This window comes from Prionailurus bengalensis, chromosome X (genome assembly GCF_016509475.1).
Source record: "Prionailurus bengalensis isolate Pbe53 chromosome X, Fcat_Pben_1.1_paternal_pri, whole genome shotgun sequence".
NCBI lineage: Eukaryota > Metazoa > Chordata > Mammalia > Carnivora > Felidae > Prionailurus > Prionailurus bengalensis.
The window spans coordinates 97,792,201-97,820,189 of NC_057361.1; the positions used below are offsets into that span (position 1 = coordinate 97,792,201).

General features: G+C 45.9%; 1 protein-coding gene across 3 annotated transcripts in view; it reads left to right on the forward strand.

Moving 5' to 3' along the window:
- The window catches only part of DOCK11 (dedicator of cytokinesis 11), a 204,439-nt gene that overhangs the window by 87,428 nt on the left and 89,022 nt on the right, over positions 1–27,989 (forward strand). For all 3 annotated transcript variants that reach the window (XM_043571394.1, XM_043571397.1, XM_043571396.1), the window contains exons 14-27: positions 162–244; positions 3,654–3,776; positions 3,977–4,053; positions 6,757–6,941; positions 7,035–7,100; positions 8,807–8,899; positions 11,314–11,437; positions 14,870–14,991; positions 15,905–15,991; positions 18,041–18,130; positions 24,112–24,230; positions 26,022–26,091; positions 26,174–26,299; positions 26,888–26,959. In XM_043571394.1, the coding sequence (XP_043427329.1) occupies positions 162–244; positions 3,654–3,776; positions 3,977–4,053; positions 6,757–6,941; positions 7,035–7,100; positions 8,807–8,899; positions 11,314–11,437; positions 14,870–14,991; positions 15,905–15,991; positions 18,041–18,130; positions 24,112–24,230; positions 26,022–26,091; positions 26,174–26,299; positions 26,888–26,959 (1,437 nt within the window). The remainder of the gene's footprint in view (positions 1–161; positions 245–3,653; positions 3,777–3,976; positions 4,054–6,756; positions 6,942–7,034; positions 7,101–8,806; positions 8,900–11,313; positions 11,438–14,869; positions 14,992–15,904; positions 15,992–18,040; positions 18,131–24,111; positions 24,231–26,021; positions 26,092–26,173; positions 26,300–26,887; positions 26,960–27,989) is intronic.

The window sequence follows — 27,989 nt, forward strand, 5'->3', positions numbered from 1 at the left end:
GACGCGTGTTGTGTCTTATTTGTAGCACCTTCCTTATCTCTTTGGCTGGACTTTGATGTTTTCCACCAGTAAGCGGGGGGGCGGGGGGGGGTGTGATTTTTCGCGGCGAGTCTCTGGTAGTTTCAACAAATATGAGCGTTTCTTCTTATTTCTGACCTTAGACGGCGCAGAAGGTGCACAGGACAGCAAAGCAAGTATGTAGCCGCCTCGGACAGTACAGAATGCCCTTTGCTTGGGCTGCCAGGTTTGTGCACATATAATCCTGACCTTTCTGTTCGCCCTCCTGTGTAAAGTTCAGGGTTGTGGTCCTTGCCGGCGGCATTTAGCAGTTGGTCTCTGCCAACCCGGTTCTGTCTCGGGACGCTCATGGTGTGTCCTTCATCCGTCCGTGGCTGCAATGACAAATCATTGGAGACCGATAGTAGGCTTCAGCAACAAAACATTTCTCTCTCACGGTGCTGGAGGCTGGGAGTCTGAGATGAAGGTGCCAGCACAGCCAGGTTCTGGTGAGCAAAGCACCTTGCAGGTTGCGGACAGGACAGCCGACTTCTCCTTTGTCTTGCCATAGGGGAAAGGAAGCGAGCTTGCTTTCTGGCCTTTTCTAAGGGTGTTAATCCCATTCACCAGGGCTCCGCCCTCGGACCTCATCACCTGCCCCGGGCCCCTCCTCCTAATACCCATCACCTTGGGCTTTCGGTTTCCACCATGGGAACTTGGGCGGGAGGGCACAAACGTGAAATCCATAACAGGATATACGAACTCTTTCTCTTAAAATTCGCCGTGCATTCAAGACCCTCTCATTTCTTCATACGTCCGTGCCTCAGGGAAATCTTCTTTGGCTGGGGTTCCTGAGCTGACGGACCCCACTTAATTTTATTGCATTTCAAAGCAGAACTTATTTGCTAAACTAAGGGAATTGTTTGCCCCAGAAAACCAGCAATTGTAGGGAATTTTGTACGGCGTGCCCACTATTTCACAGTTGGCTAGGTTTAGGCTTCGAAAAGCTATCCTGGGATATTTCTGGAAAACGTACTAAAAATCAGAAGGCAAGAGAATGCGGTTAAGCGCTGCAAGTGTGTAATTAATGAATCGACTTGCTTTTCTGGCCCTTCACGGGTAGTGTATCTGAAAGCATGTTATCTATACCTTCTGTCGTATGGGAGGTCACATTAGTTTTCCCCCACATCTTCCAAGTCTACGTACAGTGACGACTTCACATGTGTTTGTTGCTTATCCCCCCTTTGAAATACAAGTTCACTGGCTTGTTTGAGGTACAGCCTGTACAGCTCCCTGGAACTTCTGGGGGAAGGGAAGGGCACCGTGTTCTGAATAATTCAATCAATTATGTTCAGTGGGTGTTGGGAAGTAGCAGAAGGGTAGGAGATGCTAAGTTAATTAACCCTTCTGTCGCTATTTATAATCGCTTCATTTTGGGGAAGGTTTCTTTTTTTTTTTTAATGTTTTTTTTTAATTTATTTATTTTTTTTATTTTTGGGACAGAGAGAGACAGAGCATGAATGGGGGAGGGGCAGAGAGAGAGGGAGACACAGAATCGGAAACAGGCTCCAGGCTCCGAGCCATCAGCCCAGAGCCCGACGCGGGGCTCGAACTCACGGACCGCGAGATCGTGACCTGGCTGAAGTCGGACGCTTAACCGACTGCGCCACCCAGGCGCCCCTCGGGGAAGGTTTCAAAATGCTTTGCGTGTCGGTAGACGAAAAGGCACATGGTCCTTGCTTCGCAGACTGGTGAAGAAAAAATGACAGCCGAGGTTAGGTGAATGGCGAAGAGGAGCAGAGGTTGTGGGTCTATTTAGGCGTTATAGAAGGCGAAGCATGGCTTGTAAATCTGCACGTCCTTAGTGGTGCTGCAGCCTGAGCAGTCACTTGCTGCCGTGGTTCGTATTTATAGTTAGGCGTTAACCCTGCACAAGACAGTGGTCTAAGTGCTTAACGTGCACCTTCCTAAGAGGGGGGTACTGTTATTCCTACCCTGGAGATGAGGAAATTTGGGCATAGAACTAAAACAAAAACAAAAACAATAAAACCCTTGGGGCACCTGGATGGCTCATTCGGTTAAGCGTCCGACTTCGGCTCGGGTCGTGATCTCGCGGTCCGTGAGTTCGAGCCCCGCGTCGGGCTCTGTGCTGACGGCTCGGAGCCTGGAACCTGCTTCGGATTCTGCGTCTCCCTCTCTCTCAGCTCCTTCCCCTGTTCACACTGTCTCTCTCTCTCTCTCTCTCAAAAATAAATAAGGATTTAAAAAAAAAAATTACCGAAAAATCCTTGTCCGGCTTCCCACAGCATGTAGCAGAGTAGGACTCAGCACCCACGGCCCGTGACCTCCGCCCACTCCGGCCCCCGGCGCGGGCTGTAGTAGCCGTTTGATGCCGTTTTGTCAGGAGGAAAATTAATTCAAAAGTCTTCAAAGTTGGGAGCTCTGATCCCCAGTTGTGATGAGGAATGACCCTCTTTTTTCCTTCTGGAATTGTTTTGCTTGTCAACAGCAGCAAAGACTCACTCTAAAGGCTTGCCTGGGATATTTTAACAATATATGATAAAGCCCTGTTTACTGAAACTAAAGGAGGTATGCTTAGAAGTAGGAACAGTAGTTAATGCCTAGAACCGAATCTTCAGAGGCTCTGCCAAGGGGAATTATGTTTCTGGTTAGGGCTGCTTCAGTCGGGCTGGGTGCTTGTACATTACTTTTCATTTTAGTAGTAAGTCACTGCTTACAAACGGGAGAAGGGGAAGAGGCAGGGAATAATCCAAATCCATATCGGAAACTCTATAGACCTTTTGTAAACTTTGTAAATAGATCTTAAAGATCTAGTTTTTTTAAAAAAAAATGTTTATTTATTTTAAGAGCGAGAGCATGAGCCTTGGTGGGGGGCGGGGAGTGGGGAGCAGAGAGTGAGGGAGAGCGAGGGAGACAGGGCATCGCAAGCAGGCTCCAGGCTGAGCTGTCAGCACAGAGCCCGATGAGGGGCTTGAACTCACGAACCGGGAGATCATGACCTGAACTGAAATCAAGAGTCGGATGCCTAACAGAGGTGCCCCAAAGATCGAATTTAACGGTCCTCAACTTTGAGATACTCTTTACCTTTGATTCCAAGGCACACATTTTATATATCCGACTTGATGAATTTTCACACGTGCTTACTGTCCTGTAACTACCGCTCCAACCAAGGTCTAGAACGTGTCCATCACTTCAGAAAATTTCCTCACACCCCTGTCCGGTCTGTCATCCCACTCTCACCAGTCAGCCATCGACCGATGGTTATCACTACCGAGGGCTTTTTTTCTACTCGAGACCTTCATGCAAACGGAGTCGTGCAGAATGTACTCTTGCGTTTGGTTTCTTGTATGAATACCCCACCGTTTAGCCATTCGCTTGTGGATGACTCTCTGGGCCGTTTCCTTTGGGGGCTATCACAAACACATCTGCTCTGAACGTTCATGCACCATGCGGAAATATGCCCAGAGTAGCGGCATGGCGGGATCAGAGGGCAGGTGTGTGCTCAACTTCATGAGAAATGGCCGAGCGAGTTTCCGAAGTAGTTTTACCATTTTGTACACATACCAGCATTAAGTGTGTCTTCGTTTCTCAGTACTTCAGAATTAAAAACAAAAAAAATTCTTTTGCTGTTTTAGACCCATTTTCAAAGATACTCAAGGTTCTCTGGATCTGGATGGGAGGTTTTCTCCTTTGTATAAACAAGACAGTAGCAAGCTTTCAAATGAAGACATTCTCAAGTTACTCTCAGAATACAAGAAGTAAGTGTGTTATCGTAGTAAATCAATACAATAGATGGATTATAATTTCTTAAAGTGGTAAATGTGAGTCATATATGGGAGAAGCTGAATGCTTTGGAGCATTTTTGCATTTGGAAGCATTTGGAAGTTTGCATAGAGGGCAACCGGTGCATTCCGTAATCATAGATTTTAAGTATAAAATATTCTCATTTGACCCCTAGGCCGGAGAAGACCAAATTGCAGATTATTCCTGGGCAGCTAAACGTCACGGTAGAATGTGTTCCTGTGGATTTATCAAGTAAGAATTCACATGTTACAAATAAACCTTAGAGGGCTATGTTTGAATCTCAGGGTTTTTGTCTTTTCAATATATTTCTTAAGGTTTACGTGGCGTATTAAGTTCCTGGGGCTGCTGTAAGAAAAAACTACAAACTGGGTGGCTTAAGACGACAGATTTATTCTCTCCAGGTTCTGGAGGCTAGATGTCAAAGTCAAGGCATCAGCAGGGCTGTGTTCCCCCTGAATGCTCTAAGGAAGAATCAGCAGTCAGGGGATGTAGGGCCTGCCCTAATTCAGTATGCCCTCATCTCAACTAATGACATCTGCAGAGACCCTATTTCCAAATAAAGTCACATTCTGAGGTTCTGGTGGCCATGAATTTTTGGAGGGACCATCCAGTACACCATCCAGTACACACAGTGGACAGTTAACAGATTCGGAAGAGGATGAAGTTGATTTTGTCAGATGCAGTTTCATATATAATATATAATGTTGTGAGTATTCCCTAGTCAGTTTCTGTTCTGTGCCTTGGATAAGTGTCCCCAACGAAGGGATCCAAAAGGAGGAGAGTTTCTTTTCCTCTCTAAAGCCAGCAATTTCAGATCTCGGGAGAAAAATGGACAGAAGACAGAAAAGGCACTTGGTAAGAAATAAAATGGAGGGGCGCCTGGGTGGCGCAGTTGGTTAAGCGTCCGGCTTCAGCCAGGTCACGATCTCGCGGTCGGCGAGTTCGAGCCCCGCGTCAGGCTCTGGGCTGATGGCTCAGAGCCTGGAGCCTGTTTCCGATTCTGTGTCTCCCTCTCTCTCTGCCCCTCCCCCATTCATGCTCTGTCTCTCTCTGTCCCAAAAATAAATAAACGTTGAAAAAAAAAAAATTAAAAAAAAAAAAAAAAGAAAGAAATAAAATGGAGTGGCTAATAAGAACTGGGAAAATGTTCAAATCTTAGTACTAATGCCCCAAATGCAAATGAAAATCACAAGATGCTTTTGCTCCTCTGTCAAATTTATGAGAATATTTAACGTGAGACTATCTAATGCTGGCTAGGTTTTAGCCAGGCACCCTCACCTACCGTGAGGAGGACTACAGTGTGCAGGAGTACAGGAGTACAGGAGGCAATCGACATTCACCGATGTCCGTAACTAAGGCATTTTGATTCTGAGCTGCTATCTATCCATTCATTCACTGAATCAGCATTTACTGAATAAACACTTATTGCATAGCTACAAGATGCCTTGCAATTATGGGGATTAAAGTCTAGAAGGAGTGACTGACACTAAGTAAGAAAACAAACGAGCGACTCGAATCTGTGATTGGGGCGGACTGCGTTAGGAAGGGGGGCCAACAGGGGCCTTCCTTCGGCTCTGGAACTGAAAACATAAACCACTGTACTCTTAGGTGTTCTTTTCCGTGTTGTTTATATTGGAGGGAAATTGGAAACAACCTAAGAGTCCAGCACTGTCAGTGTGGTTAAGGCAGTTACGGTCCACCTATACCGGGAGACTTTATGTAGCCCAGAGAAATGATGTTTATAAAGAACTCACTGGACAAAACGGTACATCAAATGCTAAAACTATCCCAGGGTAAAGTTCTGTATATACAGTAGGATTTTTGGTATTATTATACAGAACATGCATGGAAAGGAGACTAGAAGAAAATACGCCAAAATACTAACAGTAGTTATCTTGGGATAGTAGAGTGGTCACTTGTTTCTGTGTGCCTTTCTTCTGTATCTCCAGAGAGTCTGTTGTAAGTATCACAGTAATTGGAGGAAACCATACCCTCATCATCTATGACTCCTCCTGGGTCTCCCTGCTCTGTCAATACCTCTGTGCAGCAAGGAGAAACCATCTTAGGGCTCCGTCAGTATATGAATCCCCTCTATTCCGATGGCTACTTCAATTTTTGTTTAAACGTTTATTTATTTTTGAGAGAGAGAGAGAGAGAGAGAGAGAGAGAGAGAGAGCGCATGAGCAGGGAAGGGGCAGAGAGAGAGGGAGACACAGAATCCGAAGCAGGCTCCAGGCTCCGAGCTGTCAGCCCAGAGCCCGACGTGGGGCTCGAACTCACGAACCGCGAGATCATGACCTGAGCCACAGCTGGATGCCTAACGTATTGAGCCACCCGGGTGCCCCGTGATGGCTACTTCAGTAACCCAGGCTGCCGCCCTTTTCTGAGCCTTTGTGTATTTCACCTTCGGGAGTGTTGAATTTATCACTGGTAGCACATCCCAAGATCTGTTGTTTCCAAAGGCCTCCGTTATTTCCTGGGTGAAAATTGCACCTGCACCAAGTTTTTCAGAGTGACTATCCATGAGCTAATTGGAGACCTACATTTGCTGTTAGTTCCCCGATACCAATAAAAATTTGCAGTGAAAGCTAAATTGCAGCCATAGGAGCAGAAATGTAATGGATTTCTCTGCAGAGTTAAATTTGTCAAAATTATGATGTGTTATATTTGGCAAATCATTCCACATTGAGAAGGAACTAGCAATCCGTGTCTGGTTTGGATGGTTCCACTCAAATCAGGCCCAGGCTACGCCATCTTGTCCTTCTGGGTTCTTACAGTGGTTGTAGGACTTTGGTCAGCCGCTCAGAAATCTGTTAAATCGCTCTTTGGGAACACAGTCCACGTATATTTTTATCAGTGCAGTAATGTGTCCGTCATCTCAGTTGTTTTCTCTTTGCCTGTTTTCTTTTCTTTTTTTTTTTTTTTCCGATACAGATTGCATTACTTCCTCATATGTGCCCCTGAAGCCTTTCGAAAAGAATTGTCAAAATATTACCGTGGAGGTCGAAGAGTTTGTTCCAGAAATGACAAAATATTGTTACCCGTTTACTGTTTATAAAAACCATCTGTATGTGTATCCCTTGCAATTAAAATATGATAGCCAGAAGACATTTGCCAAGGTAACGCCGCGTGAACTGTACATTTTGGAGTGTAACATGCTATTTACCGTTCTCCGGTTCTAGGACTCATTTTGAATGATTAATCCTTTCTAGGCGAGGAACATCGCAGTCTGTGTAGAATTCCGGGATTCAGATGAAAGCGACGCTCGCGCTCTAAAGGTTTGTTCACGATCTTGATAAGCGTGCACTTTTAGGAATGATAAAGACCATGGTACTTGGTGGCTAAGTTTAATTCGTTTAAGCGCCATACGGAAAATGTGCTAACGTGACAAAAGCAGTGCTGCCTTTTCTGCCCTCACGCCTTGACTGCGAGGATTAAATATTAAGAAATAACAAAACGAGGTAGGAGCGTATGTAGCTTTGAAAAACGGGGGAAGCTTCATATACCAGATTTTTGCCTTTGCTCCACTTTGATTTTTCATGGCTCTGATGTGCAATCACAAGGTCATTTTCTCCTATGACCTGACAGTTTATAATGGTATCATCAGGGGACTATAAACTCCTTTCTCCTTGAAACCTGAACAGTCTTTGAGCAAACAGAAGCACAGCATGAGTGCTTTGATCTGAGATAGGACTTCTTCTCTGTGACCGGCCAAATGGTGCCTCCGTATTATCTGACAGAGCAATCCTTAAATACCTATCACTTCATAGCGCCTTTACGTTTTCACTCTTGAGCACATTCATCAGAGGCCTGAGAGAGAAGTCTGAGAACATCTAGCCGTCACGAATTGTTTATCTGGCTCCCTGCTTCTCTAGCTTGAGCCTAAATCAGACAGATGGATGGCTAGGCTTCGACTCAACCCTCCTGGGGAAAGAGGCTGGAGGCCCCTAAGTCGTTGAATGTTTAATAACCCCTGCCTTTGAAAAGAGGTGGTTTTTGTGGTTCTTGTTTTTTGTTTTGTGCGTTTTTTTGTGTTTTTTTGTGGGTTTTTTGTTTTTGTGTCATTCCTCCTGCCCCCCCCCCCTCCAGAAACCTAGGTTAAGAATTCGCTGGCTCAAATTAGGTATATTTTCTCTGATTTTCCCTTCACTGCAGATGAGAATAACTATTCCTTTTCTCCCCCATGCAATATCCTTTCGTACACTTCAAGATTCTTACCTTACCTCTCGGCAGTTCCTGCAAATCGCCTTCACAACCGTGTTTAAAGGAGAATTGGCAATGCATTCACACGGAGTCTCTATTTCATTTCATAGCTGGCCTAGAGGCTGGCTCTGAAGTGACAGGGTGAAGCAGTTAGGCCCTATGGCAGTGAAAAACTCACACCAGAAATGAAATTTGATCTTTTCGTGGAACCATAGAAAGCCTCGCATTTATTTTATTGGTATAACAGAAAGCTGGTGACTTTTAAAATGTGGCTCATAAAGTGAGAGAACAGTGAGCTCGTCTGTAGCCTCATGTATCTGCTAGTGTGTGTGTGTGTGTGTGTGTGTGTGTGTGTTCTAACCCCTCACCTTGCCCACCACACAAGGAGCGTTCAGCAAATACTGCTAACTGGCTTAGGGGGAGCCTCTTCAGTTAAGATAGCAAGTAGCATCAGAGAACGTAAGCTTTCCAGATCTGGTTTCAGAGTGTTTCCTTTCCACGTGATTAGCCATATTTGACTCCTTGCCATCGACAAATTTGGAAGTGCGTTTCTTTGATGGCCGGAAATCCGGAAGCACCCATGCAGCCAAGTTAGGTGATGTCTGGGGGTGATCGCTGGAGTGCGGGTAAATGATTCGGAGTTTATAAGTTCACGGTGAGAACTGAGTGGGCTTGGCCGTGGCCTTGTGCTCACACATGCCTCTGACTGGATGTGGTTCCATTGCATTATGTTTAAAGACCTTCTCACCGAGACTGGTGATTCGGTTTCCTTCTTTTGCAGTGTATTTATGGAAAACCTGCAGGATCTGTTTTTACCACAAATGCTTACGCTGTTGTCTCCCATCACAACCAAAATCCAGAGTTCTATGATGAGGTAAGAATGCGTTTTTCTGATGTTTATAAAACACGGTGGTGGCTCTTTTTTTTTTTTTTTCATTTCCATCATCATAGGACAAGGGATTGCAACGGCAGATAAGATGACTCTTGATCTCGGCTCAGGTCATGGTCTCACGGTTCGTGGGTTTGAGCCCCGTCTCGGGCTCTGTGCTAACAATGCGGAGCCTGCTTGGGATTCTGTCTCTCCCTCTCTCTGCCCCTCCTTTCTCTCTCTCAGAAGAAATAAATAAACTTAGAAAAATAAAATAAGAAATTCAGAACAGATTTCGTTCAAGGCCCTTCTAGATTTTTCTTCCTGTGGTTTTGCATGCGGTTGGGGGTGCAGCCTCTCTGTAAGTGAAAGGCTTTGGGAGACACAGCAACACTTAAGGGCCACCAGCATCCCACTGGCTGCTCTAATGCCTCAGTAGTGTAGACAGTGGGACCTATACCGTCTCCCAGGCTCTGTGCCCCGCTCCCCAGTCTACCTCTCCGGCCCTGTCTCTGTCTCTCTTTCCTTCTCCACCTCTACATCTCTGTGTGCCTCCCAGAGTCTCTCTTAGTGTCTCTGTCACAGCCTCTTCTAGTCGGCATGTCCCTGGCTTCTCCAGATCCGCCGACTGGATTTGACTCCTACGTGTCTCCACGAACCTGGATACAGGCGGCGGCTTTGTGGGTTAGCCCCCCAGGGAGAGGGGAGGCCCGTATTTATGTGCAACAGACCATTAGATACCCAGATGGCGTGGACGCTGTGAATAGGCACGCTCTGGCGACATCTACCTATGACAGAAATCAGTTCTAACGCCAAAACCACGCCTTGCACGAATGATAATTCGGCCAGATGTCCCGCCCCGAGCTGTTTTAATTTGGCCCCCTCTGTAATCAACGCCAGTCGCTGCAGAAAACTTGATCAGGTAGAAGTAATCCACGTTATTTTTAGGATGCCAGAAAGAAGCAGGCTTTTCAGTCATCCAGTCTGTCTTGACCAGGACCGGGAGAGGGAGAGGGACATTGCATGTGTTCTGTGCAGGTAAATGCACGTGCGTCAAATCAGTTAACCCGTAATTTGTCGCTGACATACTTGGGGGAGGCTTTGCACATATTTGGTTGGGTCCTGATTGGAAAATCACTTGAGGTTGGGGGTTTGTATTAAAGTCTTCATTTGAAAGGGCGCCTGGGTGCCTCAGTCGGTTGACCGTCTGACTCTTGATTTTGGCTCAGGTCACGATCCCAAGGTCATGGGATCGGACCCTACACTGAGCATGGAACTTGCTTAAGATGCTTTCTCCCTCTCACTCTCTGCCCCTCTCCCTCACTCATGGCTCTCTCTCTCTCTCTCTCTCTCTCAAAATAAAATAAATCTTAAGAAAAGAGTATTCATTTTTAGGATTAAATTCACGTGTCAAGGGTGACAATTGTTCTTTCTTTCTTTTTTTAAAAATTTATTTATAAGGGCACCTGGGTGGCTCAGTTGGTTAAGCCTCTGACTTCAGCTCAGGTTGTGATCTCATGGCTTGTGAGTTCAAGCCCCGTGTCAGGCTCTGTGCTGGCAGCTGGAGCCTGCTTCACATTCTGTGTCTCCCTGTCTCTCCCCTTCCCTACTCACACTGTGTCTCTCAAAAATGAATAAATGTTAAAAAAAATAAAAGTAAAATTTATTTATTTAGAGAGAGACAGTGTGAGTGGGGGATGGGCAGAGAGAGAGAGAGAGAGAGAGAGAGAGAGAGAGAATCCCAAACAGGCTCTGCCCTGTCAGTGCAGAGCCAGATGTGGGGCTCAGACCCACACAACCATGAGACTGTGACCTGAGCCGAAAGCAAGAGTCAGATGCTCAGCCAACTGAGCCACCCAGGTGCCCCTACAATTGTTATTTCTTTAAGTAAACTTACATTTTGCTTCAAAAGATATTTACGTGACTGTAATTGGTGCATACCATAATACCACAGTGACTTTGCAGGTTTATTTGCAAAGCTTAATCCACCCCCCTCGCATAAAGGAAGACAACAATTTAGAGAAAAGAAGCCTTTCGAATTCAGTACACATTTGGGATAGATTGTATTCACTGACGCAGATTGAGTTACATAGTATCCCTGGGCTGTGAGGCTGTGGTTGTGATCCAGTGTTTTAGAAAATCCTGCTGCAAAGTTCAGTCCGGGAGAATCCACTGACCTCTCCAGCGAAAGTAATAAATCAGCCCTCACAACCCAGGAGAATACTGTTTTCAAGTTGAAACGGACTGGACAAGCCTTGAAAGTATGTTTTAACAGTGTCTATTATTTGGTGACTTGGCTTGTCATTTAGAAAAATACGTCATTGGGAAAGTAACAATGCAACTGAACTAAAGGTCTGACAGTCCAGCTTGACAATTAAAAATGAAACAAAATGCTGTGTGCGATTTTGCTGTCATTGCAGATTAAAATCGAGCTTCCCATTCACCTGCATCAAAAGCATCATTTGCTCTTCACGTTTTATCATGTAAGTTGTGAAATTAACACAAAGGGAACAACCAAAAAGCAGGACACAGTTGAAACTCCAGGTGCGTGTATTCTTTAAAAGTGTCTTTCTACGGCTGTTTGAGACGGAATTGTCTAGAATGCAACAGGCCTCTTTTCCTCAGGCTGCGAACCACTTCTTAAAAAGCACACATACAACATAAAGTCATGCTTCTCATGCGGGGACACATATGGTGATAGGCAGTATTTGTGCTATTTCTCTTATGTAGAATGGCCCAGCAACCAGAACTTTCCAGTTCGGCTCCCTGAGGAAGTGGGAGGTGAGCCCAGAGCTGGGGACATTGTTGAGCTTGAGGGAGATTGGTTCTAGTGAGAACAGATGCCATGAACTGGAATAAACTCTAGTAGTGAAGCCCCAGTCCTGGTCCCATTCGGCAAGGCTGGAGGTAAAGAAGTAGGGGCCCTGTAAACATTGTGTGCCACCCCCACTGTATAGATGCCAGCATGCTCTGGGATTCAGATCCAAGCTGGCCTGGATCGGCCTTAAACTCATTCATTCATTCATTCATTCATTCGTTCACCAACCACGTCTGCATGTTTATTATGTGCAAGAAACACATTGTAGTAGGTACTGTGGAGAACCAAACATAGATCGCGTCTTAAGGGGGCGTATGGTCTGGCCGGGGAAATGAGACCTGTGTGGACAACTACAATACGAGATCAAAAGTAGTTACTGAGAGAGTGGTACGATGTGATCTCAGAGAATATTGAGTTATTACTTCAACTGGTGGCGGGACGAGTGGCTGGGAATCTGGGAAGGCTTCCAGGAGGAGATGGTGTTTGGGTGAGGCCTTAGAGGGGCGGGGTTGAGATTGAGAATGCAGTGATGGTAGGAAGGTAGCGGATTCGAGGATAAAGGACCAGCCTGTACAGAGAGAGGCGGACTGTTGAGGGGTATGGCCAGGAAAGCACACATAGTTCAATACCACGAGAGCACAGGGTGTTGGGAGGGGGAGCCACAGAATGTCAGGTTGATAAGGAGGCGTCAGATTGTGGAAAGCCTTGAATGCCAGGCTGTGGATTTGATTGCATTCTGTCACCAATATGGAAATACAGAAGGGTTGTAAACACCAGTAAGAGCTGTTCTGCGGGAAGTCCGTAGAAATCGCAGTTTGTTCAGGGCAGGGACCTTGAGGGTTGAGAAGAAATCTGGCGGAACAGTAGGAACCCAAGGCCGTGCATCTCTTGAAAGACAAATGGCTACTTCCTTATTTCCATCCTAGACAGCAGTGGGCGAGGTGCTCGGTGGAGCAGGAGATGGTTATTCTGTGGGCCACTTGTCACGTGTTCCTGCCCATCCTTAAGTGGCTCCACGCCTTTGAGCCAGATGGCGTGTGCTTGACATCGTACCTTTCCAGCTTCCAAGTGCTCTATATGCGTTTTCACTGAGAGACACCCTTGGTCGTGCTTTTGATTAATTCACCGTGCGGAAGGTGTTGCCTAAGCAATTCCATAGAGACGGAAAGTAGATTAGCGGTTGCCAGGGACTGGGGAGAAGGGAAAATAGGGAGTAGCTTCTAAGAGGTGTGGAGTTTCTTTTCGGCGTGATGAAAGAGTTCTGGAATGAGTAGCAGTGGATGCCCAGCTTTCTGAAATAGACTAAAAATCATTGAATTGTGCGCTTTAAACGGATGAATTGATAGGGGAGGCGGGGAGAGGGGAAAATGAGTGATGGGCATCGAGGAAGGCACTTGTTGGGATGAGCACTGGGTGTTGTATGGAAACGATGAATCACGGGAATTTACTCCCGAAACCAAGAGCATACTATATACACTGTATGTTAGCTAACCTGACAGTAAATTATATTTAAAAAAAAAAAAAAAACAACGGATGGATTGTATGGTATCTGAATTCTAGCTCACTACAAATTTCTGTGGGGAAAAGTTTTGCCCAAGAACAAGAAAGAGATTTTCCTATTTTCTGGACCGGAAGCCTTTTGTCTCCTGTCCAGTTTTCGGTTAATTACTCTGACAGAGTCCTTTTGAATGGTTCTTGCACTCCTGTTACTTTCCTGTGTTCTTTATAGGAGAACAGCTCTGGGTAAACCATTTCTGAAGCTGTACTAGTAAAGATCCCTGCGGGCGTGTTTCAGAGTCTGAGAAAGCCATTTAGTCTACTTAGAGAAAACAACATATTTGTCTTCTTTTAAGAATTAAAGCATTTGCCAAATTAAACACGTGAATGAAAACATTCTAACCAGATTTGTGTTGACTTCTGTGTTCACAGTATAAACACGCACGCACGCGCGCACACACACACACACACACACGCTCACGCAAAGAATTTTAAAGAATCAGAAGGCAGCGGCTTTAAAAAGTGCTCTCCAGCCAACACCCTGTCTCGTATGCCAGAACTGGGTCCAGAGCAAGCTTTTTTACCGCTGAGTTATAAACACTTAAAGCCCAGAGTAATCTCTATAATGGAAATACTGACACTGTTCAACCTGAGGAATACAGATGGCTCTGACTCGTTTAGCTAGAACATGATGAGTTCTTTAATAGAAATCCAAGAGGCTTTCTTGAGTAGAACCGTTAGGAAATATAGAGACTGGGAAAAATCTCTCAGTGGATGCAAGTTGTAAACACTTATGCACTGGCTGCATTCTCCTCCTGCGTTTTCCTCCTTCTGTACTCAGGAAAACCGCCCAACTGAGTACTGCCTTGTATGAATACGGACTGCAACCTTGGCTTGTGACCTTGATTTTTCCGTAGTCCCCTACTGTTGGATTGCTGTCAGAAACTTTGGAACTTACTGCTGGTGGTCTGAGATTGTCCCAGACACAAGACTCTTTACTTCTACTAAGAATGGATGAGAGAGATCTGAGTCCTTTTTAAAAAAAAAAAAATAAGTCTAGGGGTGCCTGGGTGGCTCAGTCGGCGAAGCGTCCGACCTCAGCTCAGGTCATGATCTCACAGTCTGTGAGTTCGAGCCCCGTGTCGGGCTCTGTGCTGACAGTTCAGAGCCTGGAGCCTGCTTCGGCTTCTGGGTCTCCCTCTCTCTCTGCCCCTCCCCTGCTCTTGCTCTGTCTCAGTCTGTCTCAAAAATAAGTAATCATTTAAAAAATTAAAAAATAAGTCTACCACAAATTATCCCCCAAAGGGTAAACATAACGGTCCTGATGCACTTTTAAAAACTTAAAGTATTTTCGTATATTATTACCTGTCTTTGCTCTCTCCTAACTAAGAGATGGAAAGAGTGTGTGTTGTTCCCAATTTATAGTCCAGGAAATTGAGCAAATAAGTCATTAGTGGCCAGGCTGGGATTAGGAAGCCATCCAAATGCATTGTGCCTTCCCTCCCGGGTATTCGGACGCCCAACACCTGGACTCCCACATATGGACCCCACCCCCACCGCAGGAAACATCGCCACCCTGCCCTGCTCCCCAGCAGTCCGAGATTTGTGGAGCTAATTGCATTTGCGATTTCGTTTCTCACGGTTGATTCTTGTGTTGGCAGTTGGCTTTGCCTGGGTACCTTTGCTGAAGGATGGTAGAATCATTACATTTGAGCAGCAGCTGCCGGTTTCAGCCAATCTTCCTCCAGGCTACTTGAATGTGAATGATGCAGAATCAAGAAGGGTAGGAGAATAACTGTCTTCGTTGAAGTAATCGCAATGTCGCGTTTAAAAAGTAGAATGCTGGGGGCGCCTGGGTGGCGCAGTCGGTTAAGCGTCCGACTTCAGCCAGGTCACGATCTCGCGGTCCGTGGGTTCGAGCCCCGCGTCAGGCTCTGGGCTGATGGCTCAGAGCCTGGAGCCTGTTTCCGATTCTGTGTCTCCCTCTCTCTCTGCCCCTCCCCCGTTCATGCTCTGTCTCTCTCTCTGTCCCAAAAATAATAAATAAACGTTGAAAAAATAAATAAATAAAAAGTAGAATGCTGGGGGCGCCTGGGTGGCGCAGTCGGTGAGCGTCTGACCCTTGATTTTGGCTTAGGTCATGATCCTAGGGACGTGGGAACGAGCCTCGAGTTGGGCTCTGCACTGAACATGGAAGTTCCTTAAGATCCTCTCTCTCTTTCACTTTCTTTCGCTCTCTCCTCTTTCTTTCTCTCCTTCCTTCCTCCCCCCTTCCTCTGCCCCTCCCTGCACTCACTCACTCTCTCACGCTGTCTCTCTCTCTCTCTCTCTCTCTCTCAAAAACATGAAAAGTAGAATGCTGTATTCTAGAGGATAGCTTCACAAACTGTGGTCTGAGGACTGGTCCACAAGAAAGATAAGTCAGGAAAATCAGTGTAAAACTCTGATAGCAATTTGACCCAGGTTACCTTGTGTCTATTGATTCTAATAAGTTTCAAAAGCTGGGGCTTGGAGTTTGTGCATCATCGGAAAATACTCCTTCAGTTACTAGTTCATTTTTATTGTAATTTATAAAAGTGTCAGCCTGCCAAAGATTGGAAATTCAAAATGGTTTAGGATCCATTTACTCTAAAGGCAGACTATTTTCTCCAGGAATTCCCTATGTGTGAAACTAACACATTTGTTTCTGTTCACAGCAATCTAATGTGGATATTAAGTGGGTAGATGGCGCTAAGCCTTTGTTGAAGATTAAAAGCCACTTAGAGTCTACCGTTTATACTCAAGTAAGTTGCATCATGTGAATTTCGTCAATTTTGCTATTTGAATATTTTTTTAAAGTTCTTTGTTTGGTTGTTGTTGTTTTTTTTTTTTTTCCCTAGTAATCTCTACACCCAGTGTGGGGCTTGAACTCAGGACCCCAAAGTCAAGAGTCACATGTTCTTCTAACTGAGCCAACCAGGGGCTCCTGAATCCATTTCTTGTTTAAAATAGACTATGTTCGATTCCTGCAGCCTCAGAGAAGTTGTGGCCTCAAAGACTTTCTCATTAGCAATAACATCATTCTTAATTGTAATAGCTCAAGTTGTATAATCCCTGTCAAATCCCCAAATCCGTTTATTCCCATTAATGGATTCATGCCTTACAAAACTCTGAAAGGAAGGTTAGAGGCTATCATCACCTTTTTTTTTTTTTTTAATTTTTTTTTCAACGTTTATTTATTTTTGGGACAGAGAGAGTCAGAGCATGAACGGGGCAGGGGCAGAGAGAGAGGGAGACACAGAATCGGAAACAGGCTCCAGGCTCTGAGCCATCAGCCCAGAGCCCGACGCGGGGCTCGAACTCCCGGACCGCGAGATCGTGACCTGGCTGAAGTTGGACGCTTAACCGACTGCGCCACCCAGGCGCCTTTTTTAAAAAATAAATTTAAGTTTTGGGAACAGTTTGGGATTTGCAGAAAAATAGGGTCGTACACACAATTCCCATATACCCTGTGCCGAGTTTCCCCTGTTACTAACCTCTTACATTATTTAGTATGGCACAAGGGCACTAGGGTGGGTCAGTGTGTTGAGAGTCCGACTTTGGCTCAGGTCACGATCTCCTGGTTCAGGAGTTCGAGCCCCACATCAGGCTCGCTGCTGTCGGCCTGTCAGCTCTGTAAAGAGCTTGCTTTGGGTCCTCTGTCCTCCTCTCCCTCGCCCTCCCTTGCTGTGCTCTCCCCAAAATAAATAAATATTTAAAAAAAATTAGTATGGCACGTATGTTCTAATTAATGAACCAGTAGTGATCCATAACCATTGACTAAAGTTTGTATTTATTCAGATTTCCTTCTTTTTTACCTATGGATTCTATCCAGCGTAACATATTACATTTCGTTGTCACATCGTCTTAGGCTTCTCTTGGCTGTGACAAGTTCTCAGACACTCATTGTTTATGATGGCCTTGTCAGTTTTCATGAGTAGTGAAGTTTTGTAGGATGCCCCTCTGTTGGAATTTGTTTGATGTTTTTCTCATAGATAGACCGGAATTGAACATAGCAATGTGAAGTCAGTGGATCATGGATGGCTAGTAGTTTACCCTTGTCCTTGGCATCCATGAAATTACAATCAAAATATCTGTTGGAGGTTCTCAAGCACAGTTTGGAAATTCACCGATGAGGAAGATGAAGTCCACGTTCCTTGGTGTGGCCTATAAGGTCCTTCTCGGTATACAATATCTAGATCCCACATAGGACGGCTGGATACTTGCCGACCAAATTGCCACGATCGCTTGGGCATTGAATGCCTGAGACTATTATTATCTGGTAACTCCCTGCTGATACCTTTTCTTCACCTATCAGTCCAGACCTCTGTTCCTACTCATTTCATTAAAATCTAGAAGCAGCCCGGGGCACCTGGCTGGCTCAGTCAGTCAAGGATCCGACTCTTGATCTCAGCTCACGTCTGGATCTCAGGGTCGTGAGCTCAAGCTCCGCATAGGGCTCCACACTGGGCATGAAGCCTGCTTAAGATGTAGAGGCTGCCCAACCCGACAGACCACACCCGTCAAAAAAAGGAATTAAATGAACATTTGGCTAGCTGCGCAAAGATTGTGGCCTGCCCGGTATGCGTGGGTACATGCTCACTCTGCCCGGTTTTGCTGCTTTTTGTGATGGCCGAGGGGACCACGGGACACGGGCACACATGTTGGTGACTGCAGCTGCCGAATCTGGGAGTCAGAAGACCCAGATCGATCAGCTTGTGAGACGCGGATGCGGGGGGGGGACGGAGCGTCAGAGCGCCTGTGTTTGAGGGTGATGAATCAGATTTCTATGGCTGTGTCCATCTGTTTTGCAGGATCTACATGTCCACAAATTCTTCCATCATTGCCAGCTGATTCAGTCGGGCTCCACAGAAGTTCCGGGGGAGCTCATTAAATATTTAAAGGTAAATGAACAGCAGCTTTCGGCGGAAGGTTGGTTTCTCGTGTCTTTCTCGTTGCCACGTTTTGATGGGGGGGGGGGGGGGGATGGAAATGAAACGAACACCTTAAAATAGTTGGGGCTGTGTATCCTCAAGGGAATACTTTCTGTAATGTGCTTTTCTATCAGTTGCCTATTTAGGAGCAGACAGCAGAGTTGCTACATTAGGAAGAAACTGTTACAGCCAGACTCTGTCGACATATTTTTTGAAAGTCTCATGAAAATGTTTACTTCGGTTCTATAAATCGGTTTTCTTGGCTCTTTTCTCTTCCTGCTGACTGCCTGGTGAAGGTGGCTCTCTGCCGTGGGGAAAAGGGTCAGGACACATGGGAGCGCGTCTCTTTTGCTGGGAGTAAAATGGACGATTCCTGTGTCTGTGGGTGAAAGATGATATCAGCAGGGTCCACTGAAGACCGAAAAGCCCAGTTTCCGCGTGTCGCGTGGGAGAGAGTCTTAAGAAACACCATATTTTATTTAAATGTCTTGAGAACCCAAGGCTCTGTTTATTCCCTAACACGGTGGGACTGAACTGTACATCGTGGGACTTAGCTGGCAGGGACTGTTTCTGGTTACTCCTTTCGTAGGTCAGCCATGGAAAGTCTGGGGCATTTTTATTTTATTGGTTTGTTTTTAATTTTTTAAATATTTATGTATTTATTTGGGGAGAGAGAGCGCGCGAGCGAGCAGGCGAAGGGACAGAGAGAGAAGGAGACAGAATCCCAAGCAGGCTCCGCACCATCAGCACAGAGCCCGATGCGTGGCTCAAACCCACGAACCGGGAGATCATGACCTGAGCCAAAATGAAGAGTCGGACACCCAACCGACTGACTCACCCTGGCACCCCAGGAATTTTTATTTTATTTATTTTATTTTTTTTTTATTTAAAAAAAATTTTTTTTTAACGTTTATTTATTTTTGGGACAGAGAGAGACAGAGCATGAGCGGGGGCGGGTCAGAGAGAGGGAGACACAGAATCTGAAACAGGCTCCAGGCTCTGAGCTGTCAGCCCAGAGCCCGACGCGGGGCTCGAACTCACGGACCGCGAGATCGTGACCTGAGCCGAAGTCGGTCGCCCAACCGACTGAGCCACCCAGGCGCCCCATGGAATTTTTATTTTAAATGAAATCTCTACAGGATTTCCCTTTGGATGTATGTTATTACTTAATGATGTTCTCAGGAGACCAAAACATTTGTCTCTTTTTTAAAAAAAATTTTTAATGTTTATTTATTTGAGAGAGAGAGAGACAGCGTGAGCAGGGGAAGGACAGAGAGAGGGGGGGACACAGAATCCAAAGCACGCTCCAGGCTCTGAGCTGTCAGCACAGTGTCTGATGCGGGGCTCGAACTCCACAAACTGTGAGATCACAACCTGAGCCGAAGTCAGACGCTTAAGTGACTGAGCCACTCGGGCGCCCCCAAAAATGTTTGTTTCATTTCAGAGAGGTAGTATGACATGAGACCACAGGTATGGGTTCTGGAATCGTTTCACCGAGCTTGTGTCCCAGATCTGTCCCCTATTAGCTCTGTGATTGACCTTGGCCAAGTTACTGAACTACTCCACGCCTTGGTTTCTTCATCTGTCACACAGGGATAACCTGTGATGCCAACCCGTAGGGTGGTTGTGGGGCTTAAGTGAGATCGGACATCCACCATATCGTAATCACTCGGGGGTACACTTATTTGTTGAGTGCCTTCTATGGGTCAGAGACATCATTCTGAGTGTTTGGAATATAAGGAAAGAAAGCAAACACTAATCCCTGTTGTCGAGCGCTTACTTTCTTGTGGAGGCAGATGGAAAATAAACAAGTAAATGAGTGTGTTATATATATGTACATAAATCTAAATATATATAAATATGAGCAGCTTGCTTGGTGTGTCCAGCGGGACTTCCAGAGTGTGAGGACATCATGTTGGAGGAACTAGGCAGGTAAGGCCTCCTAAGCCGTGATGAGGAGTTTGAATTATCCCTTAAGTAGAGGTGGGAGCGTGGCAGGGCTTTGAACAGAGGAGTGACATGGCATGATTTGGGTTTGTTTGTTTTTTTTTTTAATGTGTATTTTTGAGGGAGAGACAGAGTGCGAGTAGGGAGGGGCAGAGAGAGAGGGAGACACAGAATGGGAAGCAGGCTCCAGGCTCTGAGCTGTCAGCACAGCGCCCGACACGGGGCTCGAACCCACAGACCGCGAGATCACGATCTGAGCCAAAGTCGGAGGCTTAACTGACTGAGCCAGCCAGGTGTTCCTGTGATTTGGGGTTTTTTTTTTTTTTTTTTCCAACGTTTATTTATTTTTGGGACAGAGAGAGACAGAGCATGAACGGGGGAGGGGCAGAGAGAGAGGGAGACACAGAATCGGAAACAGGCTCCAGGCTCCGAGCCATCAGCCCAGAGCCTGACGCGGGGCTCGAACTCACGGACTGCGAGATCGTGACCTGGCTGAAGTCGGACGCTTAACCGACTGCGCCACCCAGGCGCCCCTGATTTGGGTTTTTAAAGTATCATTCTGCCTACCATATTGGGAAGATACTGTTGGTAGGGTAGAAGCCGGGAGATGGTTGATAAACAGTGGCTATTATTCTTGAAAAAAAAATGTTTTTTTTAAATTTTAGAGACAGAGAGAGAGTGAGGGTGCCTGAATGGGGGAGAGAGGCAGAGGGAGACCTCAGGACAGAGCCCAACATGGGGCTTGATCCCAGGAGCGGGCCAAAAATCGAGAGTCGGACGCTCAACCGACTGAGCCACCCAGGTGCCCCTGTGGTGGCTATTATTCTTAATTATCATAAGCAGTATAACTGTCATCCAGCTTTCAAATCCTTTCCTCGGGTAACGTCTAGAAAGCCAGCTCTGGGTACGAATGCTTCGTCTGTTAAGATCTTTGGCTTTTCTTCCAGGGGGAAAGCTCCATAAAAGTTTTAGCAGAATGGAATGGAGCAGAGCATCATTTTCATATACTGGTATTCTTAAAATGGAGTAAAAGAAACGCACTCCTATTTGTGTCTTTAAGGGTGTGGAATTTCTGATATTTATGTGACCTTTGCTCGCCCTCTAGTGGCAGTGAGTGAAAGGCCACACGATTGCAGAAAGAGCGGAACTCCTGTGTGGACCGTTGGCACTGAAAGGGCGTCTTGAGATTTCTTTGATGAGGAAACTGAAGCCCAAGTAGAGGGGATTTGCCTGTGGTCACTCAGCTAGTCAGTAGCAGAGCTGAGCTCAGCCTGCGACACGTGTGTCTTGACTCCTGGTCTCGCTGTCTGTTGTCCCTGTAAATGGCCTTGTTTTACCAATTCACTTAACATCTACTTATGTATGGAATATTTCCCCCGATGCTGCGAGGCTTGCAGAGAAGAATAACTGAGGGTCATCGCCCATCTTAAGACCATTTGGAGAGAGAGGACATACATAAATGAAATGACAATGTAAGTCATCAGTACAAACGAGAGTCGAAAGCAAGATATGATAGATATCAAGTGCATGGTACAGGTTGGTGTGCTGAGGGCTCAGGGAACTTAGGCACCACGGAGACTACAGGCCTCCCATCTTAATTGGTTCCTTATCTTATTTAAAATTTTTTTTTAATCTTTTTTTGAGAGAGAGAGAGAGAGAGAGAGAGGGAGGGAGACCGTGCGAGCAGGGGAGGGGCAGAGAGAGAGGGAGACACAGACTCCCTCTCCAGGTTCCAGGCTCCGAGCTGTCAGCACAGAGCCCGACATGGGGCTCGAACTCACGAACTGCAAGGTCATGGACCTGAGCCGAAGTTGGACACTTAACCGACCGAGCCACCCAGGCGCCCCTGTTGGTTCCTTATTTTATTCATTGATCTCGTCATTCACCGAATCCTTACTGAGCACTTCGTATGGGCCGGATATCGGTGAGGGCACTAGGAATATAATGGGGAACTGTTCAGACTGCATACCTGCTCTAGTTGGGGTAGAGAGAGTATAAATGAGTAACTTGAGGTCAAGATAAATGCTGTGAAGCAAAGAGGACAGGTTAACGGGGTCCGACGTGACAGGAGCGCGTTCTAGACGGAGTTGTCACGGGGGGGCTGTCTCAGGAGCTGATGTAAACGTCTCGCGATGGCATGTTCGAAAGACAGAAGGAAAGAAAAGATGGTGTAGCTGGAACGCAGGGAGCAGCTGGAGGGGGCAGGTTCGCGGTGGTTCTGTTTGTAACAAAGGGGGAAAAGAGCACGCTAGCGCTGTTGCATCGAGAATAAATGACCGAGGAGCGATACAGGATTAGTTTTGCATTGACTGCCCATCTCTCTTTTCTACCTGATGTGATCGCACTTGCCCTTTAACTCTCCTCCTCTCTGAAGCCTTATTGAAGACTCCGTTGTTTCTTCCTTTGTGCGTTTTGTATAGACCGCTATTTGTACACGTTGCCATTCGTATTGCAGATTTAGTCCCGGGTCTTTACCCCCCCTCCGGCCCCACTCCCCATAGACCGTGAACTGCTTGATGGTGGGAACCAGGGCTTTTTTTGGTGTGCTTGGCATTTGGAAGTTCATTCACAATGCCTTCGTTGAATGAGTGGGATGAGCGGCTTCACCGAAGTAGGGGTTTGAACTTGACTTGGAAAGGTGGCTGGGATGTGGCCACGAACTGAACAGAAGCACCAAGGCAGGAATGCATATGATCTACTCGCAGAGCAACCAAGGTACCAGTTTGGCCTTGTGAAGAATGTGGAAAGTGTTAAGGCTAAAAACACAGGTTAGGTCTCAAGTGATCTTGAACCCCAGGCCAGGGTTTCTCAACCTTGGCAATATTGACACTTTGGACAGCTTCATTGTCGTACGTGGCTGTCCGGTGCACTGTCGGATGTTTAGCAGCATCGGTGGCCCGTGCCTGCTAGGTGTCAGCAACCCCCAGTTGTGACAACCCCAAAATGTCTCCAGACACGGCGGGACGTCCCGTTGGGGGGCAGAGTGGCCCCTGGCTGCCAAGCACTGCCCTAGGTCATGGGGAGGCATCCCAGACAGGAGGTGATCTGCTGTAACCCAGTCGGAGGGTGATGAATTTGGAAAGGAGAGGTGGATGTGTGGGGAGTAAAGAGAACCTGTAGAGGCCTCCTAGGAAACGATTAGACTATGTTGATTATAGGTTCAGAGGGGGTGATGGCAAGTAAGGCTGGAAGAGAGGGGGCAAAAGGAAGGAAAACCTGGAAGGCGAGGCTATGTACGGGGGCCTGGGAAAGAGAAAGAGTGAGCTCCTTAGGTACAGAGACTTGTCCCCTCCATCTCTGTATTCCCCACAGCACGAAACCTTGAAGGGAGGGCGAAACAGTGAGACTTGTTTTCGCCTTCTGGTTGGCTGGTTGGTTAAACGATCGAGTGAATGCCTGAGTGAATGAAGGAACGCGGAGAGAAGGGAAGGAAGAAGAAAGAAATTTTACAGATTCCGCTGCTTGCGTCGTTTCTACGTATATGTGGGCACATGGCTTCTTTTTGCCGTCAACGCACCTACCGCCAGAGACAGGGGGTTACAACTTGGAAGAAATGTACTAGGAGGATGTCTGAATGTCGCGTGGCCTCAGTTTCGTGGGTGGGGCCAGTGGAAAGCCGATTATGTAGAGCAGTGCACTTGATTGAATCTCCCTTCTCAGCAGATCGACTGGTGGTCCCCATTCTGTCAAAGACACTGCCTGCTGGGACGTGTCGGTTTACCGAGACTCGGGCGTCTTTGTTCCAAAACCCGCTTATCCCAGTCATACTTTTTTATCTTCAGTAAACAAAGTATCTAATGCGAAATAACCTAACAAAATCTGAGTGCCCAAATAGAGATGTGGCCAAAGGAGCTAACCAAAGCGCCCTGTCTTACAAAGCTCACGTTTACGTGAGCTTCTATTCTAGTGAGTACATCTCTCAGGACTTGATTTTTTGTTGTTTCACATTGACAAGTTACGTCCTATTTCTGTTTGTTTTCGTAACTAACAATGGCTTATTTTAGTGTTTGCATGCCATGGAGATCCAAGTGATGATACAGTTTCTGCCTGTAATTCTTATGCAACTCTTCCGGGTTCTCACGAACATGACCCACGAAGATGACGTTCCTGTCAACTGTACCATGTGAGTTTCGGCCCTATAATACGGAGAAGCAACTCTTGTTTCTTTTTGTGTTTCTGCATGTTAAAGACAAATTTATCTTCCAAACGAGAACGCAAAAGTCCGAAATCTAATATCTGTTCTCTCTTGTTTCATGCTTCTCAGACTGGGGGACCTTGTATCCCCAGGGATAGATGGTACCAGACATCAAAGGACAAACTGAATGTGTTTTCCTCGACCAGGGGTTCTCAAACTTTACTGCATGTTAGAATCACCCAGGGAGCTTTTAAAGATGTGTGTGCCGAGACCACATTCGTACCAGTGAAACCAGAATGTCTAGGGATGGAACTCAGCGTCAGCAATTTTTTTTAAAGTTTTCTAGGTGATTCCATAATGCAACAGAGTTTGAGAACCATTGCCCTAGACCAGCGTTGTCCGATAGAACTTTCTCCAGTCATGAAGTTGTTCTACACGTGTGCTGTCCAATATGGTAGCCATTGGCCATTTAGCTACTGAGCACTCGAAATGTGGCTAGCGTAACTGAGGAACTGAGTTTTCTTTAATTTACATTTAGTTAACATGCAGTATAATATTGGTCTACAATTCAGTGATTCATCACTTACATCCAATAATACCCAGTGCTCATTCCCAACAAGTGCCCCCCTTAATGCCCGTCACCCATCTAGCCCATCGCCCACCCACCTCCCTCCGTCAACCCTCAGTTTGTTCTCTATATTTAAGAGTCTCTTATAGTTCATTTCCCTCTCTCCTCTTCCCTCGCCCCTTCCCCTGTGTTCATCTGTTTGAGGAACTGAATTTGTAACTGTAGTTCATTTTAATTAAATAGCCACAAGTGGCTAGTGGCTCTCATGTTGGACAGAGTCGCCCTGAACCATGAATTTTTAGTGAAAAGGATAAAGGATTATTATTTTTTTATAGAGACAAACAAGGATCTATGGTAGAGTTGAATGGAAAATGCACTGAATTTTGAAACGAAAATAGGATACTCCAAAGAATTGAGAGCTCAGTGCTGGATGTTTCTGGCTTTGCTGCTTCTGCCGTTGCCACGACCTGTCCCAGCGGGTCTTAAGCTACGGCCCTGCACACCGTTTGCTTTGCTCTGCTGTTGGGGCTAGTTTGCTTGAAAACTTAAGAAGCATTATTCTAGTCCAGTGGTTGTCCAATATGGCTCCCGCACCAGCACCATCAGTATCACCTGGGAGCTTAGGGGAAAACAAAAAACAAACAAACAAACAACAAATACCGCTCATCGTTGAACTTCATCCCAGAGCTACAAAGTCAGAAACTCTGCAAGAGGGGCTGAGCAGTGCGCCCTCTAGGTGATTCTGATGCACGATAAAGTTTGAGAACCACTGCTAGTCTCGTATATGGATTTTATATTTACTTCTCATCCCAGGTCCTGTCATTACACCTGTCTGGTCTCTCTCTTCCTTTTTCCCCATCTGTTGCCGTGCTTTCCATCTTTCTCTTCCTTTCCTTTTACTCCCTGGAGGGGATTTCAATATTTACGGCACCCGAGGTCTTCTACTGTAGAGAAGCTATGACCATGCTTGAAACGCGTGCAGAACAGAAGCGAGGCATCTGGGTTGCCCAACTACAATGCCCTTGTTTTGACCCAGGAAATGTTGTGCAAGGCCCCGAGCAAGTTCGATGCCGAAATCTTGGTCGGACCATCTTAGGACATCCTATGCAATCCTCTGACTTTGAATTCTTCAGGCAGTGTGGGGGTATTTGGGGGGTTAGATACTCCAACTGTGGTAACTCACATGCTGGTTTCTGTGAATGTGTTTGCAGGGTTCTCTTACATATCGTTTCAAAGTGCCATGAAGAAGGCTTGGATAATTATTTAAGATCCTTCATCAAGGTTTGTGGAATAAGCTTTCTCTGGGAGCAGTGTATTTCATGTGAGGATTCTGACTTAGGGCTGCATTTTCCTTCATTTGTAGTATAGCTTCCGACCCGAAAAACCGAACGCGCCTCAGGCCCAGCTGATACATGAAACTCTGGCCACTACGATGATCGCGGTGTTGAAACAGTCTGCTGACTTTTTATCGATAAACAAACTGCTAAAGGTAAGGAACCAGGACACAAGGAACCATTTCGGTTCTAGTCTTTTCGTCATTTGCTCATGTGACCCTCCCCCCCCCTTTTTTTTTTAGTGTTTGTTTATTTTTGAGAGAGAGAGCAGGGGAGGGGCAGACAGAGAGGGTGACAGAGAGAATCCCAAGCAGGCTCCATGCTATCAGCGCAGAGTCCGATGTGGGGTCGAACTCATGAACCCCGAGATCCTGATCTGAGCCAAAGTTGGACGCTCAACCGAGCCACCCAGGTGCCCCATCTGTAGAGAATTTAAGAGCAATCATAAGACAGACTAAAAGTTGGTTTCCTCTCAGCACCATGTGTAAGCAAATCCAAATAAGGTCTGTGATAAGATGCCCCTCCCCACACGGCAAACATTCCCACCACATGCCCTTTGCACCTCACCGGCTGGCGCTGAGGTGGTACAATATTACCTTGTGCAGCTTCGATGGTGAATTGCCATCACTTTAAAATGTTAAAGTTCAGAGATAAGGTCCATACTGATTTGTTGAACTTTGCTGAGCTTCAGGATTTGGGTAACTATTAAAAATTGATTTTATGTATTTGTTGGTTTATTTTAGTACTCGTGGTTTTTTTTTGAAATTATTGCAAAGTCTATGGCCACATACTTGTTGGAAGAGAATAAAATTAAGGTAAGTAGGCTAAGAATAATCTATGTTTGAAAATATTTATTTATTTTGACAGAGTGCACGAGCAAGGCAGGGGGAGAGAGAGAGGGAGAGAGAGAGAGAGAGAGTCAGCGCAGGGCCTGACGTGGGGTTCGATCCCATGAACCATGAGATCATGATCTGAGCCGAAACCAAGAGTCAGACGTGTAACAGACGTAGCCATCCAGGTGCCCCAAGGATAATATTTAGCATAGGCAAAGAAGGCTAATCCTGTTCACAGGTAGCAATGATGCACAGATCCTCTTATACCGAAGGGCTCTTAGCCCTTGACTTTGTCAGTTTTGCCTAAGAAAACAAACCGAAACCAAACACCAATGGATGTATTGCATGAATCTGAGGTCTGACAGTTCATACATTTTCAAAGTCCTCAGAGGCTTGTTCACATTCATTCTTTCCTTTTTGTTATGTGCCATGTAAAATGCATTTTCTTTGAAGCTTGCCTTTTATCTTATAGCTTAGAAATGTCTATGTTGAAACATTCATTTGGAGACCCAGTACCAGATCAGAAATCACCCCTTAGAAAGGTCTGACGCATGTATGACGTTCAAAACACCTTCTGTAATAGATGTGTTTCTGGAATGTGGCATATACATTGAGTTGTATTTTTAGATTCTCATAAAAGTACAAAGAAATTTTCTTAGTTCTAGCAATTACAGAGTCGAGATTTGTGAAATGTAAATATTCACCTATTTACCGTTTTCGTCAGTCTTTTCACAGAATAGGTTTGCTGAAATTGTGTGTCAGGAAAAGAAACTGGAATGAAAATCTGGGATGTGGGTAGATCTCAGGAACATAATTCCAAAGTTGTTTTTTTTTTTTATTCTTAAAAAAAATTTTTTTAACGTTTACTCATTTTTGAGAGTAAGAGGGACAGAGCATGAGTGGGGGAGGAGCAGAGAGAGAGAGAGAGAGAGAGAGAGGGAGACGCAGAATCCAAAGCAGGCTCCAGGCTCTGAGCCGTCAGCACAGAGCCTGATGCGGGACTCGAACTCAC